The 24,102-nt window shown below is 34.2% G+C and overlaps 4 protein-coding genes across 7 annotated transcripts; 1 reads left to right on the forward strand and 3 right to left on the reverse strand.

Moving 5' to 3' along the window:
* Positions 1-3,567: 3,567 nt before the first annotated feature.
* On the reverse strand, positions 3,568-7,077 carry LOC122600507 (GPI mannosyltransferase 1). Of its 2 annotated transcripts, XM_043773235.1 has the most exons (6): positions 6,944-7,077; positions 6,133-6,243; positions 5,963-6,028; positions 5,336-5,518; positions 4,612-5,159; positions 3,568-4,079 (listed from the first exon to the last, which is right to left on the reverse strand). In XM_043773235.1, the coding sequence occupies exons 2-6, from the start codon at positions 6,164-6,166 to the stop codon at positions 3,774-3,776; spliced, it is 1,137 nt and encodes a 378-aa protein (XP_043629170.1). In that variant the 5' UTR covers positions 6,167-6,243; positions 6,944-7,077; the 3' UTR covers positions 3,568-3,773. The 2 variants fall into 2 exon arrangements, with proteins under 2 accessions (XP_043629170.1, XP_043629169.1); XM_043773234.1 differs by having other exon boundaries at positions 5,963-6,243.
* Positions 7,078-10,043: 2,966 nt separating this feature from the next.
* LOC122599034 (probable plastid-lipid-associated protein 4, chloroplastic) lies at positions 10,044-13,831 on the forward strand. 3 transcript variants are annotated; one of them, XM_043771476.1, is made up of 7 exons: positions 10,044-10,340; positions 10,834-10,947; positions 11,372-11,470; positions 12,040-12,114; positions 12,356-12,423; positions 13,247-13,333; positions 13,432-13,831. In XM_043771476.1, the coding sequence occupies exons 1-7, from the start codon at positions 10,098-10,100 to the stop codon at positions 13,502-13,504; spliced, it is 759 nt and encodes a 252-aa protein (XP_043627411.1). In that variant the 5' UTR covers positions 10,044-10,097; the 3' UTR covers positions 13,505-13,831. The 3 variants fall into 3 exon arrangements, with proteins under 3 accessions (XP_043627411.1, XP_043627413.1, XP_043627412.1); XM_043771478.1 differs by lacking the exon at positions 13,247-13,333; XM_043771477.1 differs by lacking the exon at positions 12,040-12,114.
* A 55-nt stretch (positions 13,832-13,886) lies between these two features.
* LOC122599035 (probable plastid-lipid-associated protein 4, chloroplastic) lies at positions 13,887-17,436 on the reverse strand. The gene is made up of 6 exons (XM_043771480.1): positions 17,053-17,436; positions 15,241-15,354; positions 15,062-15,157; positions 14,545-14,619; positions 14,335-14,402; positions 13,887-14,255 (listed from the first exon to the last, which is right to left on the reverse strand). The coding sequence occupies exons 1-6, from the start codon at positions 17,362-17,364 to the stop codon at positions 14,183-14,185; spliced, it is 738 nt and encodes a 245-aa protein (XP_043627415.1). The 5' UTR covers positions 17,365-17,436; the 3' UTR covers positions 13,887-14,182.
* A 1,139-nt stretch (positions 17,437-18,575) lies between these two features.
* On the reverse strand, positions 18,576-23,526 carry LOC122599694 (histone deacetylase 14). Its single transcript, XM_043772245.1, has 9 exons — positions 23,424-23,526; positions 22,822-23,024; positions 22,631-22,705; positions 22,284-22,385; positions 21,511-21,582; positions 20,337-20,393; positions 19,836-20,087; positions 19,580-19,761; positions 18,576-18,989 (listed from the first exon to the last, which is right to left on the reverse strand). The coding sequence occupies exons 1-9, from the start codon at positions 23,446-23,448 to the stop codon at positions 18,689-18,691; spliced, it is 1,269 nt and encodes a 422-aa protein (XP_043628180.1). The 5' UTR covers positions 23,449-23,526; the 3' UTR covers positions 18,576-18,688.
* Between the last annotated feature and the right edge of the window lie 576 nt (positions 23,527-24,102).

A 24,102-nucleotide genomic window follows, 5' to 3' on the forward strand; every position in this document is an offset into this window, starting at 1 on the left:
TTAAAACATTGCTTTAAGCTTCATGTCGCAGTAAATACTGACTTGTATATCTGGTATTACCATTGCGGTATTTCCGGAATTTTTTCAAAAAAAAAATTTCCTCGCAAATTTTTTTAAAATTGTTTTATGATACTTTATTGCTATTTTTGGTTATTTTTGAACTTTAAAACTTATATTTTGTTATGAAATAACTATTTGGTATTATTTTTGAGTGGATTATAAGTGTATTCTGACTATTTTCATTAAATTGTAACAAGTTTTGGAGAATTTTTATAAAAGAAAAATAAAACAAATTTAAAAAAATAAAAAAATAAAAATAAATTGATAACTAAACATTAAGTACCATTTAAGTAATTAAGAAACATATAGGTATGAAACCAGCAATATCGTGCAAAAGTTAGATACCATTTCAGTAATTAGGAAACGCGATATTACATATTTACCCCTCACGTGCAAGTCACTTGGGGGAGGTTTTAACGGCCAGCTGACGGCGTTAGCCTCTAGTATGGTCCGAGTGGAGATTTGCATACGTTGAGTATGATCAGCGTAATTTCGAAAGGAAATGTATGAAACCAGTAATATAGCGCAAACGCAAGGTACCATTTCAGTAATTAACTCTTTTTTTTTGTATTGGGTTAAGGGGAAAAAGAAAGTCTAAAAACTTTGGTTTTATTTTGGTGAAGTCGACTTCAAAAAAAAAGTAAATAAAATATTAAGTTGAATATACAACTTCTTTTTTTGGTATTGGGCTAAGGAAAAAAAAGTCCAAAAATTTTGGTTTTTCTTTGATGAAGTCGGCAGCAAAAAAAAAAATTATAAAAATTATATGGGTTTCTTTAGAGATGTCATTCGTTATAATTTCGGCGAATTTTTAAATCAGATGGCGGAGCTCGTATGGCTAAAACATTTGACTATCACACTCTATAATATATCACCTTATATGACCTATCACACTCTATGACCTATCACCCCTGTCATCTTATCTTTTCACAAGTTTTTAGGCTCAAAAAATCTACTATATATGTTCATAATTAAGTTTTTTTTTTAAATTTGAAAGTAATTTTACATCAAATATATTGAGATTTGTACATTCTGTATTTATTGTTAAATTTATAGAATTTTAGAATTTTGAATGGTACTGTATTAAATGTCATTAACCTCCTATGTATTTGATAAAACATGTATTAATAAAAACCTTAAAATCTTTAAATAAATTTTAATTTAATAAATTTTCAAAGCTCCAAGTGTGAAAAATTAGCAATACCTTTTTTTTTGTATTGGGTTAAGGGGAAAAAGAAAGTACAAAAACTTTGGTTTTATTTTGGTGAAGTCGACTTAAAAAAAAAAAGTAAATAAAATATTAAGTTGAATATACAACTTCTTTTTTTGGTATTGGGCTAAGGAAAAAAAAGTCCAAAAATTTTGGTTTTTCTTTGTTGAAGTCGGCAGAAAAAAAAAAGTAAAAATAAAATATTAAGTTAAGTATACTAAGATTTAATTATACAAACTACAAGGGCTAAATGTTGTGTTTTTTCAATGATAAATTTGGTAAGGATACAATTATTTTGATCTAAGGGTTGTAACTAAAAGTTTAAACTTATCTAACGGTTCTTGTTTATCCATAAAAGAATTCAGGACTTTGTTATATATATATATATTGGTAGATTATGTGTAAGTACTGTTCACATACAATTACCATATTAAAGAAGATAATTGGATTAAATTGTGATGTATTATGCTTTTATTTTTACAAAAATTAAAGATTTGATTTCGAAAGCAGTATCTCGTTTTTAAATATATAAATAAAATTGTATACCCTCCATATATATATACCGTCATCTATACTATATTATAAAAAGAATAGCCCTTTTTATTTTTGGTAATGTTGAAAATATGTAATATTTTTACTTGGCACCTCTTAAAAATACTTTCACACATACTACCTCCTTAACATTAATGATTAAATTACACTATCAATCCTTTATGTTTTAAAATATGTCCATTAACCTTTTACATCAATTATATACACAACTCAACGTCGCTCCATCACCAACCGTTGCCCAACCATCACACCGTCACCGTCATGACTACCGCCGCATCGCGCGGGTACCGTGCTAGTAAATGTTAATAAAACTTATAACTGGTGATAAAGAATATTGAGTTACTTTTCTTTTTCTATTAAGAGCATTCGAAAGAAACGATATTTTCATGTTATAATGTATAATAATTTAATTAAATATTTACTGATCAATTATCTATATTATATTATAAAACAAATAGCCTTCGTCTAAATTTCAAGTTTCAACATTTACTTTCTCAAAATGCCTTTTTATCTATTCTATATTTGTCTAAAATAATTACTTTCTCTCTCCTAAAATCTCAACCACTTATTTTTTTACTTTCTCTTCCATAAATCATTATATTCATTTAATTCATTCAAAATTTTTATCTAAAAAACCGTACATCAATAAATTATAAAAATTGTATGGGTGTTCTTAAAATTTAATGTTATTTTTAATGAAAGGTTATTCAATATATTTTCAACGAATTTTTAAATCCGAGGGCGGGGCCCGTCAGGTAGATCACACCATCACCACCGCCGCCATTATATCACCACCCACCATCACCTCCAGCACCACCGTAACGCGCGGGTACCTCTCTCTCGTTTAGTTTAATATATGATATTATTAAGTTTATTCTTTTATGAGTTTAAACAATTTATTGGTCCACATATGAAGGTTGCGAATCACAGGTTCGAAACTTACTAAAAGAAAGTGAAGAAACTATATCTTATGATCTATGTGTGAGCATGGTGACTTACCAGAAATGATTTTTATGCAGTATGTGTTGTGGGTATCAATACGGTATATGGGACTAGATGGTTCCCTCTCATTTACCCTTCCATTTAGTGTTTTTCTAATTGAATAGAATGCTGATCCAATATTGACCTCTTTATTTATTTTATGCACTATTATACGCAAGGTTTGGGGACGTCAAGGATGTAGAACCCAACTGAGATCTAAGGCCGCCATATACATACATCAAATTATACCTAAATTTGGGTATAGAACCCCTCACATCCTAATAGTTTAATCCATTAAAAAAACAGGGCCTAATTATTTATCCATTATACAATAAATTTAATAAAATTAATATATGAGGGGTTCTATACTTGAACTTAACTACATAACAAGTTAACAACTACATATTCACTTTTCTATAAACTTAGCTTTATAACAAGTTTTCAACTACATATTCGCTTTTCAATATGTGTGTGTTAAATTATAGAATATATAATAATTTTATAAAATCCATCCGAACTGATTCAAGGTTATACATAAGGCTGACAAACCGTGTCTTAACAGGTTCGGTGCACACAAAATTCTCAGCTTTCAAACATGAAAACAACCCATTTAACACTTGCCTTTTATGATTTGAGCATGACGATTATTGTTTTATATATCAAAAAAGTTAAATGTTGAACTTTAAAATATTAAAAACAACTATTTTTAGAAATAGAAAAAGTTGTATAGTACATTTTTTGCTAAACAGTTACTTTAACAGGTCTTAAAAGGAAAAGGAAATGATTAAATTTCTCAAAATTCATATCGCCTATCGCGTTCCTTTTAGTACAACAAAAGTTGACCCATTATCAAGTCAAATCCGACCCAAAAAAATGGGCCACTCTAAGAAACTCGAATTCAGGGCCATTAAACTGCCAGACAGGAGGAATACACAGGAACAATAATAATTTTACTCACCTAGTCACCTAGTCACCTGGTTTTCCTTGAGCTTGAAGGGACTACACGTTTAAAAACGGGAGAATACGTGTGTCGGATAATGATGGTGATCAGCACATAAGTATTTGCAGCAAAAAACAATAAACTTGCAGCCCAAAGTTGCAAGAAGACTTGCTTGCCTTTAAATTCAAGCATATAACCCCATAACAGCCAGTGAGTTTGAGCTCCGATCCAGAACAAAATGCAGAAAATGCCTTCCCATTTCAGCTTCATTTTGCTCCATGGTAGTATAAGCGGCAGCAGACAGAAGAACCATACAAAATACTGGGCTGTTATCACCTGACAAATGTGACATTGATGTCATCACATGAAAATAAATACATAAATAAACTAAGGGATTTAGAGGTGTGTGTCAGCTTTGAAGTAATTATGTGATTATGAAATGATCAGATATACAAGTGTTACAAAATGGGCTGTAAGCAGCTGTATTCGCATATACTTTTAGCCTCTTGAGGTGTTAGACAGATTCTGACTTTTTAAGAAATATATATGGACCAAAAATGAAGTTCTGAAAAATATACAAACAGCTCTTGTATTAAGTCACATGAGGAAATGAGGAATGATCAAGTAATTTTACCATGCCGACAAATAATAACTTTTGTTGCACATGTTAGGAAACAATGTATCTTAGTAAATCCGGAGCATGATCAGCTTATCCAAACATAAAAAATGATTATTATGACTACCTTAGATAATAAATTTCGAAACAAAATCTCTGCCGTTCTAAAAAAAAGACCATAAATTTCAAAACACGAATCCAAACAACCCTTTACATAAAGTTAACTGCAGGAAGAGACTTGGGAAAACGGACCTTGTTGAATGCTACAAATGCTACTGTCTGGACAAAGAAGCAGAACGGGAGATCTTGTGCAAAACGGGAAATTAGAACAATCTGCACTAGTAACTGAGGTAGAAACGAGATGAGCTTTTCCAACACCGAGAACTCCCTTTCAAAATTGAGATAAATGTGATAAAAATAGATTGAAAAATTGTGTCTGGGATCTGTACGAGTTAGGTGGTACAACAAGGCCTCATGCAAGAACTCCCATCCATATAGATAGAAAAATATTCCAGTAAAAAAGAAGAATATGGTTGCTGATATTAATCCAAACAAGATTCTTGATCTTGTAAACATCGTTGAGAAGAAAACCCATAATCTGTTTAAATCAAAAACTTTAGCTGGGACTGAACTTGCATCGGATTTGAGTTGTCTTGAACTCCAGTCTTTGATCACTGGCCTTCTACCAGGATGGAAGTTGTGAGGATCAAGAAGTATGATGACAGAAAGAGCGTAGATAATAGGATAAATTCTCATATGAACAACAAGCCCATACCAAACAGCCCCTTGGAAAAGATTACCTGCAAAACAAAACATATATCCGGTTGATAACAAGATAGAAGATACGATATAAACTATACACAACTTTGTTCAGTTGCCACTCAGATCATACATTAACTAATAGCATATGGATATATATTAATATTAATTGACAGTATATAAGCATCAAGTTTTATATGAAAATCATAGATAGTACCTCTCATGAGACATATAATGATCCACAAAATGATGGCACAAACAATCGGCTCACAGTTGCCCCGCGTTCCAATGGTGAACGTAAATGGATTAAAAAGCCATACACTTACAGAGTAAATGCTTATATTCTCAGGCACTCCACGAAGCTTTAGAATTGCACGGATAAAGTACCCCACAAGTAGATCTGCATTTTGAAAACGATATTAAGTTCGAGATAGAGAAAATAAATAAAACAATTAATAAATACAGTTAGGATGTTGTAAGCAGTTGCATACACTTTGGGCAACTTTTGACATGAAAAAATATGCTAACCAAAGTCCGTATGAATGACGTAAAAAACTGCTGACCAAACCCAAAAATGCATTTGTTTGGTTTATATTTAAAATATAAGAGGCAGCGGGTAAGTTAATATGACATATGCTAGCAGGTTCTCAGTCAAATGACTATAAACCCTCTACAGTGGCTCTACTGATAAACATCAATCAACATATATTGTATAACATATAAGCTCATTTATGGTAGTAAGCTATTAGTCAAACACTTCCATGGGCATAGTCAACTATGAACTAATAATGGGCAATATATTTTCCAATGAAAAGAAGCAACTCTAATGAAACAGATTGTTTACCTGAAGCAGAAAAAAGAAACTTTCCCCATGATTGGTGAATAAATGAATTCGGTGCGAGAAGAAATGCTATCAAAGGAGAATAACGGTAAGTGGATCTTTTGTATGGTGATTTTCCAGCAACTACTAAAGCCGCAGCATCAGAGAAAACAAGATAATCAACATCAGTATACCTAACCTCCATATGAGTATCTTGCCATTCTCCATAGATAATTAAAAATACACGTAGAAATGCAGAGAAAATGATTAGGGACCGAAAATTTAACCCTTTCATTTTCCCCAAGCTGCAAAAGAAATGACATATGCAATTAGCAATCTTCATGAATCTCAACTGTAATTCATATGTAATAACAAAAAACGCATACTGGCTGATTAAACAAAGCGCTAAGTTTTCCATAATAAATAACCAACAGAATCAAATTCATTGTGGCAGTCATCTGGTCAGAAATTTGCCCAAAAGCATAACGGGAGCCCACTTTTAATGCCCAGGGCCAAAATTTAGTAGGTTCCCCAATACCAACAATTTGAAAATAGGTTGTTGTTTCACCGAATAAGTAGAAAAGAACCCACAAAATACCAACTAGAATTTCAACGTCTTGCTTGCATAATCTTACTTAAAAAGTTAACATAGACTTCATTCAGGCATTTTATCAAACACATAGTGATAGTATGCACATTTTCATCGTTTTTTTTTTAAAAAAAAATTTCATCACACATTACACATCTTTACTGGAGTCCTAAAATGTCTCATAAGAGACCATGATTCAAAAACTCATTGGGTAAGCATCATGGTCAGGAAAGTGTAGCAAAAACGGTCACAAGAATACTAGTTAGACCGCGTAAATCAGAGTCAATGACTCGACTTTCCTCCTATAGCCTAAACAGAGATCAAAATCACAATCCGATACACATATACATACAGATATATATATACACACACATTATATTGTATAAATATGAGAACAATGATTTCATAAAATTTACCTGGATGTAGAGACTAATCACCACTCAAGGATTCATTCAACTTTGCAAAGTGGATTTCTTTGTCATATATATATCAAATGAAAAACCATTTATTACAACCAAAAATTAAACAAATTTTGAATAAAGTTTGTAGCTTTTTCACTACAATCACTAGAATTAACAAAATCTTGAAACCCCAGAATCAAATCTATTGTTATTTCAAGAAAGAGAAAATGTCACAAATGGTCAATGTGGTTTGTCATATTCGCATTTTGTCACCGTGCTTTTTTTTTCGTTACAAATGGTCCCTGAACTTTCTAATTTCGTTGCTTGCAGTCCCTGACATTAGCATCCGTTAGTTTTAGGCCGTTAGTAAGGGTATAATCGTCTATTCACACAACCACTATATATACACTTTTATCTCCCTCAGAATCTTGTGACACTACTCATCTTCAACCTTCTTTCTTATTAGAGAAATTATCACAAATTGTTCCCGTGGTTTGCTCGATTCGTATTTTCATCCCTATACTTTTTTTTATCATTAGGTGTCCCTGTACTTTTCATTTTCATTGCAAGTCGTCCCTGCCACTAACGACCGTTAGTTTTCAGCCGTTAAACCCCTCATGTGCAACGCACATGAGGGCATTTTCATCCAGTTTGTAACCATAGGGACTATGTATGATAAAACATCCCCCTACAAATTCCGGCAACCATCTGTGACCGGCTGGTCACCGTCAGAAAAGTATCCAAAAGCCGAGAACTACCGCCCCACTTCATTATCTTCATCATTTCAAACCCCAAACACCTCTATCACCTTGTACCTCCCCATAACTAACAAAACCATACACCCGCCACCACCCAACACTTACTACCGCTGCCTCCACCACTGTCGCAACCCCAACTTTCGGAAAACGTTAGCAGTAGCGTCCACCACCACGACAGCCCCCATTTTTAGAGAGAGAAAGCTTGAGGTGGAGGTCGAAAATGGAGGCTGTCGTGGTGAGGACGTTGTTGCAGATGTTTTTCCGGCAATTGGGGTTGCGACGGTGGTGGGAGGCGGCGGTAGTAAGTGTTGGGTGGTGGTGGGTGTATGGTTTTGTTCGTTATGGGGAGGTACAAGGTGATAGAGGTGTTTGAGGTTTGAAATGGTGAAGATAATGAAGTGGGGCGGTGGTTCTCGACTTTTGGAGACTTTTCTGGCCGGTCACATATGGTTGCCGGAATTTGTGGGGGAGATTTTTTTTATCACAAATAGTCCCTATGATTACAAACTGGACGAAAATGCCTCATGTGCGTTGCACATGAGGGTTTTGACGGCTAAAAACTAACGGTTGTTAGTGGCAGGGACGACTAGCAATGAAAATGAAAAGTACAGGGACGCCTAATGATAAAAAAAAAGTACAGGGATGAAAATGCGAATCGAGCAAACCACAGGGACGATTTGTGATAATTTCTCTTCTTATTAATACGAGTACTACTTATTTAAATAGTATGTGACTCTCTAATTTACATAGAGTTAAAATCTAATACATTCACATCAAAAACCATGTAATATGTATAGAGGTGTGGAAAGTGGATGAACACAAAGTAGAAGAAAAATAGAAAACTTTTACTTTTAGAGAAACAAAACAAAGCAATAAACAAAAGAATTCCAAAGTCATTTTCTTACTACCGTTTTTTGGGTTATTGAGTTTCCTTACTTTCTCATATATGTAATAGAACCAACCACAATTTCTTAACAGATCGCATATACATAACTTGAAAATCCACAAACTCCATGTATTATCAAATATATATATATATATAACACTCCGGTGAGAACAGTCCTAAAATAAGAACGGTGAGAACACTTAAAAAACATCGTTTTGATGCATTAAAAGTCCATAAAACTAACATAGTGCTTAAATAATTATCATTATTTAAGTATTTAACAAAACATTGAATCGTCAAAATTAAAAAAATCACGTTTTTTGTTTTGTGCATCCATCTTTGATGCATATTCATCAAAATGATGCATCCACTAAAAAACGTGATTTTTTCAATTTTGACGGATCAATGTGTTGTTAAACCCTTAAATAATGATAATTAGTTAAGCATTATGTTAGTTTTATAGACTTTTAATGCATTAAAATGATGTTTTTTAAGTGTTCTCACCGCTCTTATTTTAAAACTGTTCTTATTTGATTGTCCCTCTATATATGAAAACCCATAAACTCCATGTATTATCAATATATATATATATATATATCCACTGTGTATTTAGTATGTATAGATATTCGTATATATCTGCGTTCATATCTATTTCTCAAACAAAAAAACATCTAAGAGATATACACTACAAAGTTTTCTAGTAAACAATACATATATAAAAACGAAAGAAAAAAAAGAAAAAGTTTTGCCAGGTGGATGAGTTTCCGGTGGCCGGTGGTGGTTTGAAGCAAAACAGCTGGTGGGTCTTTTTTCACGGTGGCCGGAAAACTGTAGACAAAGAGGGAGGATCTTTTTCAGATTTACCGATGCTTTGTTATTTATGGGGATACCGCATTTTTCCGGCGAGCTAGAAAAGGAATAAAGAAGAAAGGATGGAAAGAGGAAAGGAGAGAAAGAAGAAATTGGAAGGGGGAAGAACTAGATCCAGGGATGTTTGTGCAATTTCCGGCAAGAGTAGAGCGGGCGGCAGGTAGCGGCGATTTAGTCCGGCCAGTATGATTTTAGAAGGATATGGGTATTGGTCAATTATGGAGTCTTGAAATGGATGATGATTTCCATATATACCAATAGTCATTTTTTTTATCATTAATTATTATTAATTAAAAAAATAAAATTAAAATATGATTTTATCGCAAATAGTCCCTGTGATTAAGGAATGGACGATTATGCCCTCATGTGTGAACCACGTGAAGGGTTTAAATAGCTAAATTTAACAGAAGTTAGTTTCAGAGACCGCTAGCAACAAAAATGAAAAATTCAGGGACCATTTGCAACGAAAAGAAAAGCACAGGGGGCAAAATGTGAATATGACAAACCACGTGGACCATTTGTGACATTTCTCACATTATTTACACTTCTATATCTTTATACTTTAAAAAACTCAATAACTACCCCAAATAAAACATGCGCATTACAAAATTTGCCGCTAAGAAAAGTGAGTGTACTCCAACCACATATATCTCAAATGGATTTCACCCCCTCTATCATTAACACCAAATTTTGCACAAAAAACAGTGTTTACTACAAATTATTTAGCTATGAAGTTGAGAAGAAGACTAGTTTTTCGCGAACCCAGGTTTCTTTCTTGAAGTTTTTTCCGTCAAAAAATGAAGACTTTGAGAGCCTTAAGCAGGAGCTAATTGAGAGTATATCACCACTTGATCGTGGCGCCGACGCTACTCCTGAGCAACGAGAGCGTGTTGATCAGGTTTTGAGTTTGTAATTTTATTTGTTAGAAAAACTTTCTTTTTTTTTTAAATTCGACAGTCATATAAGTTGTCATGTTATTAAACCAACACCATGTCACTAGTTTAGACTTTACATGTTATAAGACATTATCAAACAGTACACTTTGGACGTTTGATACTTACATTTGCAAATTTTAACGTCAAATACAAACTATTGCAAAATGTGACAAATTGGATACATTTAGAAACACTTATGACATAATACTTTTGTTATAAATAGTATTACTTTTATAAGAAGGTAAACAAAAGGGGAAAATTTTTGGTTGGCCAAGTGAAATTGATACTATCTTCAGAGTTATGTTTTAGTTGATTCTCATTTGTAGGTCTCATTTTGTTGATAAAACCGCAGACGAGACTTACATGATAAAGATGAGAAAACGAGAAAATCAACTAAAGTTATGGAAAGTACTTAAATCTACTTCATGTAGCCTGAAATTTACTGTCATTGTTCAGATTGCACGAAGACTTGAAGCCGTGAATAAAGTCAAGGAGCCACTTAAATCGGACTTGCTAAATGGAAAATGGGAGCTTCTATACACAACCTCTCAGTCAATCTTGCAAACAAAGGTGACATGTTGGTTTCACATCTCTCCTTTAGTATGCAAAATGTTTTTTTAAAAAATGGTGGATAGATTGGCAATCTATTACATACAATCTGTGCTGCTTTACTTGGAAAAATTCAGATACGAATCCATCCCATAATAGGGTCGCATAAAGCCATAAACTAGGTGTAAAACACACTCCCAAAAGCTAGCTCAAAAGGAGGAGGCACCTAGGCTTATAAACCACCACACAATCTCATACTTGGCCGATGTGGGATCGTAACAATTTCTTAAGCTAAGATCACTTGTTTGCACATCTTAACCATCAAAAATAGTTGACACTTTACTTTTGTTTAAGAAGATTTTCATTTTATTGAGGGACTTTTTTTAAACTTTTGATCGCTAATCATACACGCTAAGTGTTGGATTTCTCTTATTGCTTTTTGTAGAGACCCAAAATCTTACGAGCAAATGGAAAGATTTACCAGGCAATCAATTTGGATACTCTCAGAGCACAGAATATGGAAACCTGGCCATTCTTTAACCAGGTACTTTTCTGATTAGAGATGCATATAAATCACTCCCATGTTTCCCAAAATGCTTGCAACGTATGGTTTAATATGCAGTTCATGATAATGAGGACAGAATATTGAATCCTATGTACTAATATTAACATTAGTTGGATAATAGATGGTCCCCAACAACCATAATTTCCAGAGGTGGCTATTTTTGATCCTTGGTTATGGAGCCATGAATGTGTCGAATCGGGTTATGTTTCATCTTTAACAGATTTAGTGAGAGAAGTTGACTATAAAGAAACGGGAACCTGGGTTGAATAACTGTTGGTGTATAAAAGCTCCTATATGTTTTATACAACAAATATGGATAGCTATAGTACTCCATATATTTATTTTTTTGTAAGTTTATTGGCATTATGTATATACAGTTTGTTGACAAGAAGTGTTTGGGTCAGCTCAACATGGAGTCATTACCCATTTTGATCCGTTACTTTAGGCTGGGTCCTAAGAAGCCAAGCTTCATTCCTTTTGACTTTTGATGGCGCTTTATACTTGAGTGTACATATCTTTGTGACATTCAGCTATCATGTTTTCTGCAGGCTACTGCAAATCTTGTTCCTCTTAATGCAAAAAGGGTTGCAGTGAAATTTGATGCTTTTAAAGTGTTTGGCTTGGTAAATAAAATTTTGTTACTGGGATTTGAGTCTATTCATTTCGGTTTTTATTTTTATTTTTTCCATACTTCTGAGTTCCAAAACAGTAGTGTATTATGATTACTTGACACAAAAAGTAATGTAGATAGCCAGATAGGGACTATAAAGTAAAGAATGGATGAAAATTGTATAAATAAACAGAACTTTTATGCGTCAAATAATTACTTAATATGCCAGTTTGGCTAACTGTATTAAATTTTAGATACCTATAAAAGCTCGTGGAAGTGGGCGTGGTCAACTGGAAATAACATACTTGGATGAAGAGTTAAGGTATGCAACATAAGATTCCCATCCTCTTTTGAAGCAAAAAATAGGTGTTTTTATAAGAAATAGAAACAACATGGTTTCTTGATTCAATAGAGTTTCTTGCCTCTTTAATGGTATGATGCAAAGTTGAAAAAACAATCATTATATGTTAGGCCTTAAAAGTTGCATCCGGAATTGATAAGGTTAACTGGTCTACAAGATAATCTTGTTATTTGTTGAAGACTGTTATGAGTATTACTATTAGTTACATCTTTTCACTAAACTATCAGGGTCACTGCATAAAACGAGTTCGTTCTCACACCTGTTTTCAGTAATCATCTTTGTCTTCACCCAAAAATGGATGTAATCAGTTTTTTAAGTGCTTCTTGAAAGAAAATAAAAAACAAAGGTTAACAGTTTCAAGTTTAAGCAGTAAGCTTCATATTGTAGGCATTACTTTAGATCTCTTAAAAGAGTGAAGGTTCTTACCAGAAAGGTCAAAGGTGTTATTAGGTAAAAACTGAAATAATATATGATTACCTCAAACAAAAACGAAACCAAATAAACTGATTATGACATGAAACTGCAACGAAACAACACTTTTCCCATTGAAAGTTAGTTGACTTCCAACACTGCACACCAAATATTCCATCGAAGTTAGATGACTTCCAACATCTGTTTTCCCTGGTTGTGATCCATCAAATTTAGCCTCTACACTTATGCTTATCGAATAGAACAATTCACCATGGTTGGTTCCTTGATCAAGCCATGCACAAATCCAAAACATGTCTCACTAGTCAAGGCTTGGATTGTACTTTATAAACCTAGTATCTTATCTTGTTTGTAGCAATGCAGGACAACAACGTACCAGCAAACTAACCATCTTTCTTAAGAAAGTTCTAAACCGCCAATATTTTGCAACAATGAATGATATGTATGAATATTGGTATCCATGTGCATTATTTTAGTATTTTAATTTTGCATCACTTTTACATAGAGTCCCACTTTGGTAACTTGATCTTTTGTTTGCAGGATATCAAGAGGCAACGAAGGAAATCTGTTCATATTGAGAATGGTGGATCCAACCTATAGGGTCCCTGTTTAATTTCACTGCCTACATTTGGCTTTCAAGGAAGACGTTTATTGCATAATTGGCCAAAGCCAAGATTTAGTATAGTTTATCCATCTCTTAAATCTGTTTATGTAATTTGCGTGGAAGCATAGGAATGAAGCAACCTTCAACTCCATCAAGCCATGTACGGAGTCACTTCCTGATGACATTAAGCTACTTTCTTTCCTTCGGATTTCAAATAGGAATTGTAATAGAAATTGTACTACTATGATTACTTGATTGGATTGGATTTGCAAATCTTGCTCTTCCGTATACATACTTTTGAACTAGCACTTTGCTAGTTTTATATTTTCTATCTAATATACTATCAGCCATTAAATGAACAAAGTTTGACTCAACTATGGAAGGCCAAATGTGCAGGCAATTTTCTTCATATTCTCCAACAAAAAATATGCTTAAACTTGTTCATATGAATCATTATACACTTAATCATCCTTTTAATACAGAAGAAGTGAAAGGTTTGGCCAGTGGATTACAAATTATTGTCTGATGGTATTTTACAATGTAATAGAATTTATTGTATGGCGAAGGGATATTAGGATCGATCCTCTATATGTATATTCACCGAACTACAACTTGACTTCAAAATATTCTTGACAATGTCATACATCTTTCAGAAACCCCGACTACGTGCCATGTTATGAGCCTACATCACACGGGTACTTGATAAGAGGGATCGACCATCCTTAAAACGAACAAGTTTCCTTTGTCACCTCTTGATACCCTGCAAATCATGGTAGATATGTGAAAATTTTCTAATCAATTTTCAAAAGTATGATGTTTGTATAATGTTATAAATTTACCTCAACTCTTCATCCAAGTAAGTTACTTCAAGTGAACCTACAGCTGTCTCTGGCGCTTTAACGGGTATCTTCACAAAATGAACAAAACGTTGTAATTCACTTTAGGGTTTCAGGCAGTAGAGTTTTAAGTTTATCTTTTACACACATCATCCCTGGATTTTCATATTTTGGTGACAAAATGATAGAAGACTAAATGAAGGAAAATCTTACCAATCCAAAAATCTTGAAATAATCAAATTTGACAGCCACCTTTTTGGAGTTCACTGGTGTTAGATCCGCTGTAACCTAGACATACATGACAGTTACCATGAATTGTTAGCATTAAAAGAACAAAAGCAGATACTAAAGAAAAATTTCTAGTCTGGTTCAAAACTAGCAATCCTTAACTTGTAGCCGGTCCATCCGAGACTAGCTATCATAGACTTGTTTCACTCGCACTACAATGAACATGAACTTTCGTACAAATACTTTTTTTTATTTAAAACACCGTCGCACTAGCTCACTCATCGTGACTTATCCGTGGCCGTTTAGGCTTTTTAACTAACCATTATACTCACTACTATTCCACGAATAAAGAACTTGGGCAATTTTAATCTGTACACTACAAAAATTATGAAAAACATAAATGTCTTTAAGTATGTACAAGCTTACCTTAACCGCTTTTAGATACCTATTTTGTTTGTATCTACATGACTACATATAATTAGTTACAACGATAACAACATACCTGGTTAAAGGTGGGGAATGATTCCAGATTTTGAGCTCTAAGTGTGTCTGCATTAATCGCTTGATAGTTTACACGCGACCTAAGGAACTTGGGTCTCTATTGAGAAAGATAAATTTTAAGGAAGACAAGGATAGAAATTCCATAAAGTTAAAAATTATCATCTCCAAATTGAACATAACCTTAGTTTGCAGAATCGATTGTGAGGTGGTGTATATGAGTTCCCATTTCCCGTTAAGTAATGGAGACTTGAGCGGCTCCTTTGTTGGATTTGCTGCTTCAAGTTTTCGAACTATCTAAATCAAACAATTCAGGTCCAGGCTAGAAACAAATACCATATAAAACATATTGATGATTTTTCTTTCAAATATCGTCAGTCAAAAATTATCAATCATATACGTTTTCTTTGGTACTTAATTGTAGGTTATAGCCCAACTAGTTCACAAACATATACAAATGCAAAATGTCTCACATTCGTTGATACCTAATCATATATCGTGAAAGTGTTTCATACGACTCAAAGGCTAATTCGGTACTCTCCTAAATGGCTAAACCCTATTTACTCCTAGGTTCTTGCTAAAAACCTGGCATCAACTCCCTTTTGCAAGTACATTGGATGAAGTTGGCATAACACCTCTACATTGTTTTATAGTGCTTGGGGTTGGTTATTGTAAAACAAGTATATTAAAGTAAAACAAATAAGACAAGCTATTCACCCTTGGATCATGAAAAAATTGATGCACGAAGATTCACGAAGCACAAATATATATATATATATATATGGGGGATGGGAATATAAGGCTGTCAGGTATCTAAGCTTAGGTGTGGAACACTCACATATTGTTTTTTTAATCCATAAAAATCATGGGGGCCCATGCATTTATTCATTAAACAAGAAATAATAAAATATTAGTATGTGAGGGGTTCCACACCTAAGCTTAGGTGCCGGACAACCTTATATTCTCTTTTCCCTATATATATATATATAGGGTGACAATCAAATGAGAACCAACTTAAAATGAGAACAAATGAGAACACTTAAAAACTACATTTTGATGCATTAAAAGTCCATAAAACTGACATAGTGCATAACTAATTATCATTATTTAAGTGTTTAACAACACATGGATCCGTCAAAATCGAAAAAAATCATGTTTTTTGTTGTATGCATCATTTTGAAAATATGCATCCAAGATGGATGCACAAAACAAAAAACGTGATTTTTTCAATTTTGAAGGATCAATGTGTTGTTAAACACTTAAATAATGATAATTAGTTATGCACTATGTTAGTTTTATGGACATTTAATGCATCAAAATGATGTTTTTAAGTGTTCTCACCGTTCTTAATTTAAAAGTGTTCTCACCAGAGTGTTACCCTATATATATATATATGTATGTATGTATATATATTGATGCATCATGATTTTCAATAAATAGAAACCTATTAGTAATTTATTTGTTTTATTTTAATACTTGTTTTATTTTGCCTAGAACCTTGTTTTATTATTAAAAAAACACCTACGATTGCTCTGGGTGGTGCCCGGTGTACGTGTAAGTGAACCTCATGAAATTTTCCCCAGTGTATAAATCACACAAAAATAAAGCAAGAAGGTTGGATCAAGTAGTTGGAGCTTGCCTCTAAAGGTTAGTGGTCCGATCCTCATGTGAGGCGGGGCCAGAGGTCCTATGCTACCAGCTTCGGTAGAATGTGAAAGCAGTCCATCTACTTTAGGTAAGGGGTAACAATGACTGCATCTCAACCCCCACCGTCTTCGAAGGTGTATTGAGATCCAAAACTCGTGAAAGACGTCATTGGGTGTTACTTTACTGTAAAATTTCATATAAACTTCATTTTTTTACAAATGCACCTAACAATAGAAAAATGCATCTAGTTATATCTAGTCCTGGTGAGTCCAATGCAAAACATTCATAATACAACATAACCCTTTCATATTCATAAACAGGTAAACAGAGTAGGTTAAAATTACAAACCTGCTCAATGGATTGTTGATCTTCAAGGGAAGCATCAGCACCACGGTCAAGAGGATCAATGGCATCAAGAAGCTCTTGTTTAATGGATTCTACATTTTTGGAGGGTTTGTTCAAAAAATCTGTGAAAAAAGATACATTAGTTCTAAATTTTGTAATGGGTGGTGGTGAAAGGTGGTGGGTGGTGATGGGTTTCGCCGGAAAAGTGATGGTGGGAAGGGAGGAGGAGGAGGAGGAGGAGTGAGAGGGGAAGAGTTTAGGCAGATAGTGGTGTGGGGTGGTGCTTGTTGATGATGGAGTGGATAACAAAGCCATGGGTGGTTATGTTTTTGTGTCAGATTTTGTTACCTATACATACATGTTTTATATTGATTGGCTGGAAATCTTTACATAGTCGTTAGCAATTTGTATATAAATTATAAAAAAGGTGTGTGTTTAAATCAACCAACAAGTCAACTGAATAGATTACTTCTTATTTTTATAAATGCCTTGTTGGACTTGGAATCCAATATACACGTCGATTCTTCGGGGGGATTTTATGTGGGGCATTTTTCGGTCAGGGTGACTGTCAAATGTAATTGGGACGATTCGTTTACATTAATATGCTAACTCTATCCGAGGTTTTTTTTTTGGGGGACGGTAAGTTTATGCTCATTTGATTAAATTTGTGCACAAGAATAACAATTAATCACAGATAGGATGCATCAATCGAAACACTCCAAATAAAATATGTTTCTGGTTATCAATCAAAAGGGACACATTTATTAAAAAAATCAAAAAGAAAAGAAAAATAATAATTCACAAGCACACTCTCAACGTTACACTCAATCAAACATAGTGGTACCGAGCAGATGTCGCATGTTGATGTATGCCGATTTGTAAGGGGCGGTGATAAAACATAGTGGTACCGAGCAGATGCCGCATATTGATGTATGCCAATTTGTAAGGGGTGGTGATACCGCATGCCGCTACATACCAATGTCCCATGTAGACCATACCCTTCACCTTATGACCGAAATTTTGAAAGGCCAGCAAACTAATTTCAAGATGCATTCTGTGTTTCATACTACAAATTTGGAGTTCAAAAGTAATTTAGAGATCTGTTATCTAATATAATTAAGGAATCCCAAGTGTTAATGTATGATGACTTTCCAAAAGTAATTTTGAGATCTGTTAGCTTTTGAAATTTAAATAAGCTTCCAAGTTATAAGCTCTGAAAATAGGCTTAGCCAAACACCTCGAGCCCTTGAGCTCACTCAAGTAACAAAGTCTCAATCAAGTATAATTGTCACGTCTAGGCAAAAGAATTCAAGTTATTGTACTCGTTCGTTAAAATGCAGGTAAATATGAGGGGCAAAGAGAAAAATTTAAGTGCTTCAGACCTAGAAAAGGGTACATACAATGTCAATGATACAAATCTTGATAACTAACCAAATTCACAAACTAGAAATTCTTATCTTATGTTATCTACACAGCTACAATAGGTGCATAAACAAGCAGGTATATCATCACATTTGACAAAAAGGTTGGTGCTATGCAACGAATGCAAGATTTTTATAAAAATATGGCAAATAAAATAAAACTCTATGTGCATTGGCCTATACAAAACTATACATCTTTGGGGAAAAGATTGACACTTCTATAAAGAATGCAAGTGCTTGATCCTCTCAATAGCTTGTTTTACCTTTAAAGATGGTTCATCATATAAGAACCCAAGATCACCGGGTTTCTCTGCCATGCTGGGTTCTCCGATAAATGCACGGAAAGAATCTGCAACAGAAGTAGAAAGAGAGTCCAGGTTGTATCCTCCCTCCAAGAAAAATACACATCTACCCCCGCACAGCTCTTTCGAAAGCTGCTTGATGCTTGCTGCTAGCATGTAATACGTTCCTGTCGTTAACTGAAAATTTGCCAGCGGATCCAGTACGTGTCCATCATATCTGAAGAGAAGTCAGATTGAAAATTAGTACTAGTAACACCTTGAGTAGTATTACTATAAAGTGGCTATTAATTATCGCGTATTTTTTATATATGATCAATAATAAAACACTTCCATGGAAGTAAGTGTGAAGTCAGACTTCGCATTTCAGGGGGCAGAGTAGATAAAAAAAAATGGTTATTACCATATTAATCTAGTTTGCTGCACAAGATTTGATTAAAAAAGCAAATCACAAAACTAGCTTGATTTAGCGACTTTTGGAGACTCGTGACATCTCAATTGGGTCAAATCAAAACACTAGGTAAAATATGGAACGAGTATAATGGGTTGAAAGTCTTCCAAGTCTATGTTCTGAAAAAACACAACCTCAGTGTTTTATACACTATAATACTAATGTTTTTTTGCAAGCATAACTAATAAAATTAAGCATTATCAGAATAAACCGGAAAAGAACAGGGAGAAATGAAGAATGAGAATCAACCCAACAAGACCAGATATGACCATATCACCTGAACCAGTCCATTTTGCCACCTCTACATATAAAAATAAATGAGTGCAAAGAATATAATATCTTGGTAGAAAGAAAATCACCCGGCTGATACAAGAATTATATCCGGCTTAAATCTTTGGGCAGACGGTACAATGACTTGATCAAATACAGTTCGCATGGCTATATCACCCGAACCTCCTGCTAATGGCAAATTAAGTGTAGCTCCTTCACCATTCCCAAACCCTATATTATCAATTTTTCCTGTGCCAGGGTAGCTTCCGTCCTAAACAGCATAACAAAAAAGTGATTTGTTAAACTTCCCCTTCAAAAATATATAAATAGATGTTTGCAGCTTACTTGGTGAGTTGAAAGAAAGAATATGTCTGGATCTTCATAGAATGCATCATTAGTTCCATTACCATGATGAACATCAAAATCAATGATGAAAACACGTTGTAGTCCATGAACACGTTGAGCATATCGAGCTGCAATAGCTACATTACCAAAAACACAAAATCCCATGGGCCCCTTTGGAACAGCATGATGTCCAGGAGGTCGTATCAAAGCAAAGCCAACTGGAGGGTTCTCACTAACTTTTGATGCCGCTACCTACAATTTTATCAAATAATCAACTTTTTTCACTAAAAGCGGAAAACCAACCTAAAGCTGCCAATTTCGACCGATTAATCCATTTACTAATGAACAGTCAATTTGAGTTATATTTGATCCCAAGCACGTAAACTTCAGTAATTTTCAATCTCAAATGGGTCAAATACTTCAATGGAAAATTGAAGTTTAGCTTAAAAGGGTAGAGGTCAAAAGGCTAATTAACCCCAAACAACAGAGTTCAGGCATTACCACATGATCTACCAAGGACAGGCCAGCTCCAGCAGCGACCAAAGATTCCTCAAATGTCTGCATTGATATTTTTATAATTAAAAAACCAAGAAGTATAAATGAAGAAATACACCAAACTAGGCAGTTTAAAAATTCAGAGTAGTAGTATGAACAAATGGGCTTACTCTAGACATTAACTAGTAGATCCAAACACTACCTCATTTAAAACTGTGTTCAAAGTTTAGACTTCAACAAAAAAAAATAACAACCACCACCTAAATAAAGTCTAAAAGTACAAGTTTTGTATGAAAGATGAGGAGTTAACTACAACCACACATTATTTATGGCAAGCGTCTCAAGTGAGACTTGAACCCATAACCTCTTGGTTGAAAGGTCACCCCAATACCACTAGACGACAGGGCCTTTGATATTAAAAACATAACTATTAAGTCTAAATGGTATAGGAAGGTGGAAGCTGCAAATCAATTGCCAAACCTTGCATTTTGCCAAGGCAGGAGACATAAAATGGTGAGGACATGAGCGAAGTAAGCTTTCCAAATTTGGAATATGACACATTATAACATAGAAAAAGGGCAGAATAAAGAGAAACAAAAACCTAAATACATTAAATACTGATAAGAACATCGTTTATACCGATACATAATCAAGAAGTCTTGAACAGACTAGAAAGTCTAAAAAGGTTATAGCTTCTCATTTCCTTAACCAAAATCCATACAGTTTATCATAATCACCCTCTTTTTTCAACAGGCTCTTCTCCTATAGAGTAGGTACCTTGTTAAGACAAGGTAAATGCCTTCTTGTAACAGCAAAGGTTGTTCATAGTGTAGCCCATCATAGAAAAGACAACATGCCTATCCTGCTCTATATTCACCCAAAACCTTAACTTACATCAGACGACTGTAAGGACAAGTTTATCTTTTAGAATAATAGTAAACGAACTGATTGGTGTTTAAGAAGAAACCACGTTGGCCTAACAGTCGGAATGCCTGGACTGAGTGAACTCACAACACGACAGCTGCCATGGATGGCCAAATGGACATGGCATATCATGTGTTCGTCTTTTACACAATACATATAAATCTAACAAGTGGCATCAGATAAACTGGAATTCATGGATGGCTAAATGTACATGCACAACAGTTTTAAGGAGGCAGTTAATAAGGAATTATCTTACTGTGGCAGTAGCGTATGTGGGTCCTGAGCCATCAATGTGTATAATGCCCTGTTCTGATGCCTGCTCCATTGCCTATATCAAATATTGACATGGCATATAAGACATTAATTAGAGGTGTCATATATCCTAATAAGTAACTAATGCGGATCTAAGTCTCGGCATTTAAAGATTTAGATAGTGACTTCACAAATTTAGTGGGGCATTTGCCAAAAATCTACATAAAGACAAAATGTTTTAAAAAGCGTAGAGTTCAAATGAGCTTGGCATGTGTAGCATTATAGCATTCCAGTTAAAGACTTACTATTCTACAGGTAATTTGTCACCAAAATAATATGAACAGTATATATGCTCTTTAGTAGATTTGTCATTTGACCCCTTTACTCAGGGATAGCTCAAATTGGGTGTGTTTCATCACAAAATGTCTGTTGGGATAAATGTAGCTATAAAAGGAGTAAGCTAATGGGGTCGAAAGGGTCAAACAGGTTGAAAGTCACCCACGGTCTAGTTTCAACATCAACAATAAATTTATTCAAAGGTTTAGATTATTATGGTGATGCTAAAGCTTCAGCAGTCCTAAGTCATGCATTAATTATTGACAGTGAGATTCTCAAAGGACCAAATAGTGGTAGCAGGTCAACCCAGCACAAACTGCCCAATACTAAGCAAAAATGTTTTCATTATTTACCCAACCCGCCCATATTGCCACCTTTGGTTTTTAAGTTTCTCAATTACAATTCCTCTGTTGTCCTTTTGTAAATGTCAAGCTGTATTACCTTCTCGAGACCAATAACATAAGATCTGGAATGCACACTGGCAACATCCTCCACTGTAGCAGTTCTAAAATTTTGAAGTTGAACGATCTCAGATCCCCGAAACTGCAAGCATATACATTGCAGATGAGTACAAAGAAAAATCTCAGTTTATGAATTATGATGCATTATTACAAGGTTCAAACTAAACAAACAGCTTATGGGCAACTCAAAATTGCAAAACTGGAACTATATTGATCCCAACATGTAAATACAGTAAATAATACGGCAAAACTAAAAGTCAAGCACAAACGTAGCGTATTGAATATATAAAACTTACAAAAAAAAACGACAATAAGTGTTTTATCTACCTTTGGAGTAAGCTCCATTTTTTCAAGAGCAGTCACAATAGCCGGAACTCTTGAACTGCATTCTGGATGTGCCTCCTGTTACCAATATTAGTTTAAGAAATCCTACTTCAGATTTCAAATTATCAAAAAAATAAAAACAAATCAAAATTGCAAACTACAAACGATAATAATAAACGCCCGTTTTTAATCACCTGGTTATGACCCATGGCAGGAGCTACACTATAAATAACTTTCGCCGAACTCACATGGCTTTCATCTAAATGCTCAGACGAACACGAAATAGAAAATTTTGAACATTTTCTATGGAAAAAACGACTGCTCATTAATGATATCAAACTAGAATGATGTTGCAACATGCTGCCAACACGACCAGACCCAAACGGAAACCGCAGTCCTGTTAAGAAGCACGGACAAAGTGCATGAAAATGTATTAAACTTGTCTCGTTTTAAAAAAGAATCCGAATTTATACATCATCTTCTTTCACTTGTTTTCAGCTTGTTTTTATATGATCATTTTTTTGAGCTGTACACCCCATGAAGCATGGACACAGTCATTTATTTTTAAACCAAATTGTCAATATAATCCGGGTCCGGGTCATCTTAACCATAAGGCCAATAAAGCAAGCATTTTAGGCTTTTAGCCTTTTAGGCACCAAAACATTTAAGGCCTCAAAATTTGTTATATACTGTGTATATGTATCTTTTTAATAATAAAAATGAAGTCCTCAAATATCCATAAACTAAAGTCATTATATGCAGCCGCAGCAACAGAGCTAATAAAATGAAGAAATACCTGATGGATGATGAAGTATGGCCATTTTTTTTAGTGCCCTGAAACCCTGATTTAAATATTAAATATAAATAAATAAATAAAATATAGATAAAAACAATAAACTAAATATAAGCATAAATAAATAATAAATATAAATAAATAAATAATTGGATAATAAAAGAGTGATAGAATAGAAGCACGCAGGATAAAGCGTAACATATGTATCATGTATGAGACTAAGTGTGTAAGTAACATGACCCAATTCTTGCGTGTGAGATGGGGGAGGTAAGCTGTAGACAGTCTTACCTCTATACAAAGGTAGAGAGACTGTTTTCATAGGGACCTCCGGCCACAAAGGAGTGTAAGACGGAAAATGAGGAATGTTTAGAAAATCATACCTGTCTGCCGAGAATCTGAAAAAAAGAAATACCTGTCTGCTGGTTTCGGCTACTATGCGGGTCGAACGTTTATCAATCATGTGTCCTACCGATATATTAGACATGTTTGACAATACAAATACAAATACGAAAGCAACCAAATTGGGCATATTAAACAACATAAAAGTAGCAAACTAATACGTAACTCGAACAAGTAGTGTGAAACAACCAAGACAAACATACATATAAATAAGAAATGACAAAACCTGAAAAGATCACAATTGAGCCAAGGCAGTAACTACTTCTAAACAACCTCTGGAAAA

This window comes from Erigeron canadensis, chromosome 5 (assembly GCF_010389155.1).
Source record: "Erigeron canadensis isolate Cc75 chromosome 5, C_canadensis_v1, whole genome shotgun sequence".
In the NCBI taxonomy this organism is placed as follows: domain Eukaryota; kingdom Viridiplantae; phylum Streptophyta; class Magnoliopsida; order Asterales; family Asteraceae; genus Erigeron; species Erigeron canadensis.

Excerpts from the sequence above, each read along its gene's own strand:
- LOC122600507 (XM_043773234.1), bottom strand. The coding sequence starts at position 6,233 with ATGAAAGGGTTAAATTTTCGGTCCCTAATCATTTTCTCTGCATTTCTA. Across the intron at positions 5,519-5,962 it reads GTTTCTTTTTTCTGCTTCAG|ATCTACTTGTGGGGTACTTT; the intron begins GTAAACAATCTG and ends TTCAAAATGCAG. Across the intron at positions 5,160-5,335 it reads CATTATATGTCTCATGAGAG|GTAATCTTTTCCAAGGGGCT; the intron begins GTACTATCTATG and ends TTTGTTTTGCAG.
- LOC122599034 (XM_043771476.1), top strand. The coding sequence starts at position 10,098 with ATGGATTTCACCCCCTCTATCATTAACACCAAATTTTGCACAAAAAAC. Across the intron at positions 10,948-11,371 it reads AGTCAATCTTGCAAACAAAG|AGACCCAAAATCTTACGAGC; the intron begins GTGACATGTTGG and ends TGCTTTTTGTAG. Across the intron at positions 12,115-12,355 it reads CTTTTAAAGTGTTTGGCTTG|ATACCTATAAAAGCTCGTGG; the intron begins GTAAATAAAATT and ends ATTAAATTTTAG.
- LOC122599035 (XM_043771480.1), bottom strand. The coding sequence starts at position 17,364 with ATGGCTTTGTTATCCACTCCATCATCAACAAGCACCACCCCACACCAC. Across the intron at positions 15,158-15,240 it reads AATCGATTCTGCAAACTAAG|AGACCCAAGTTCCTTAGGTC; the intron begins GTTATGTTCAAT and ends CTTTCTCAATAG. Across the intron at positions 14,403-14,544 it reads ATTTCAAGATTTTTGGATTG|ATACCCGTTAAAGCGCCAGA; the intron begins GTAAGATTTTCC and ends CATTTTGTGAAG.
- LOC122599694 (XM_043772245.1), bottom strand. The coding sequence starts at position 23,448 with ATGGCCATACTTCATCATCCATCAG. Across the intron at positions 22,706-22,821 it reads CTGCCATGGGTCATAACCAG|GAGGCACATCCAGAATGCAG; the intron begins GTGATTAAAAAC and ends TATTGGTAACAG. Across the intron at positions 22,386-22,630 it reads AAATGGAGCTTACTCCAAAG|TTTCGGGGATCTGAGATCGT; the intron begins GTAGATAAAACA and ends ATATGCTTGCAG.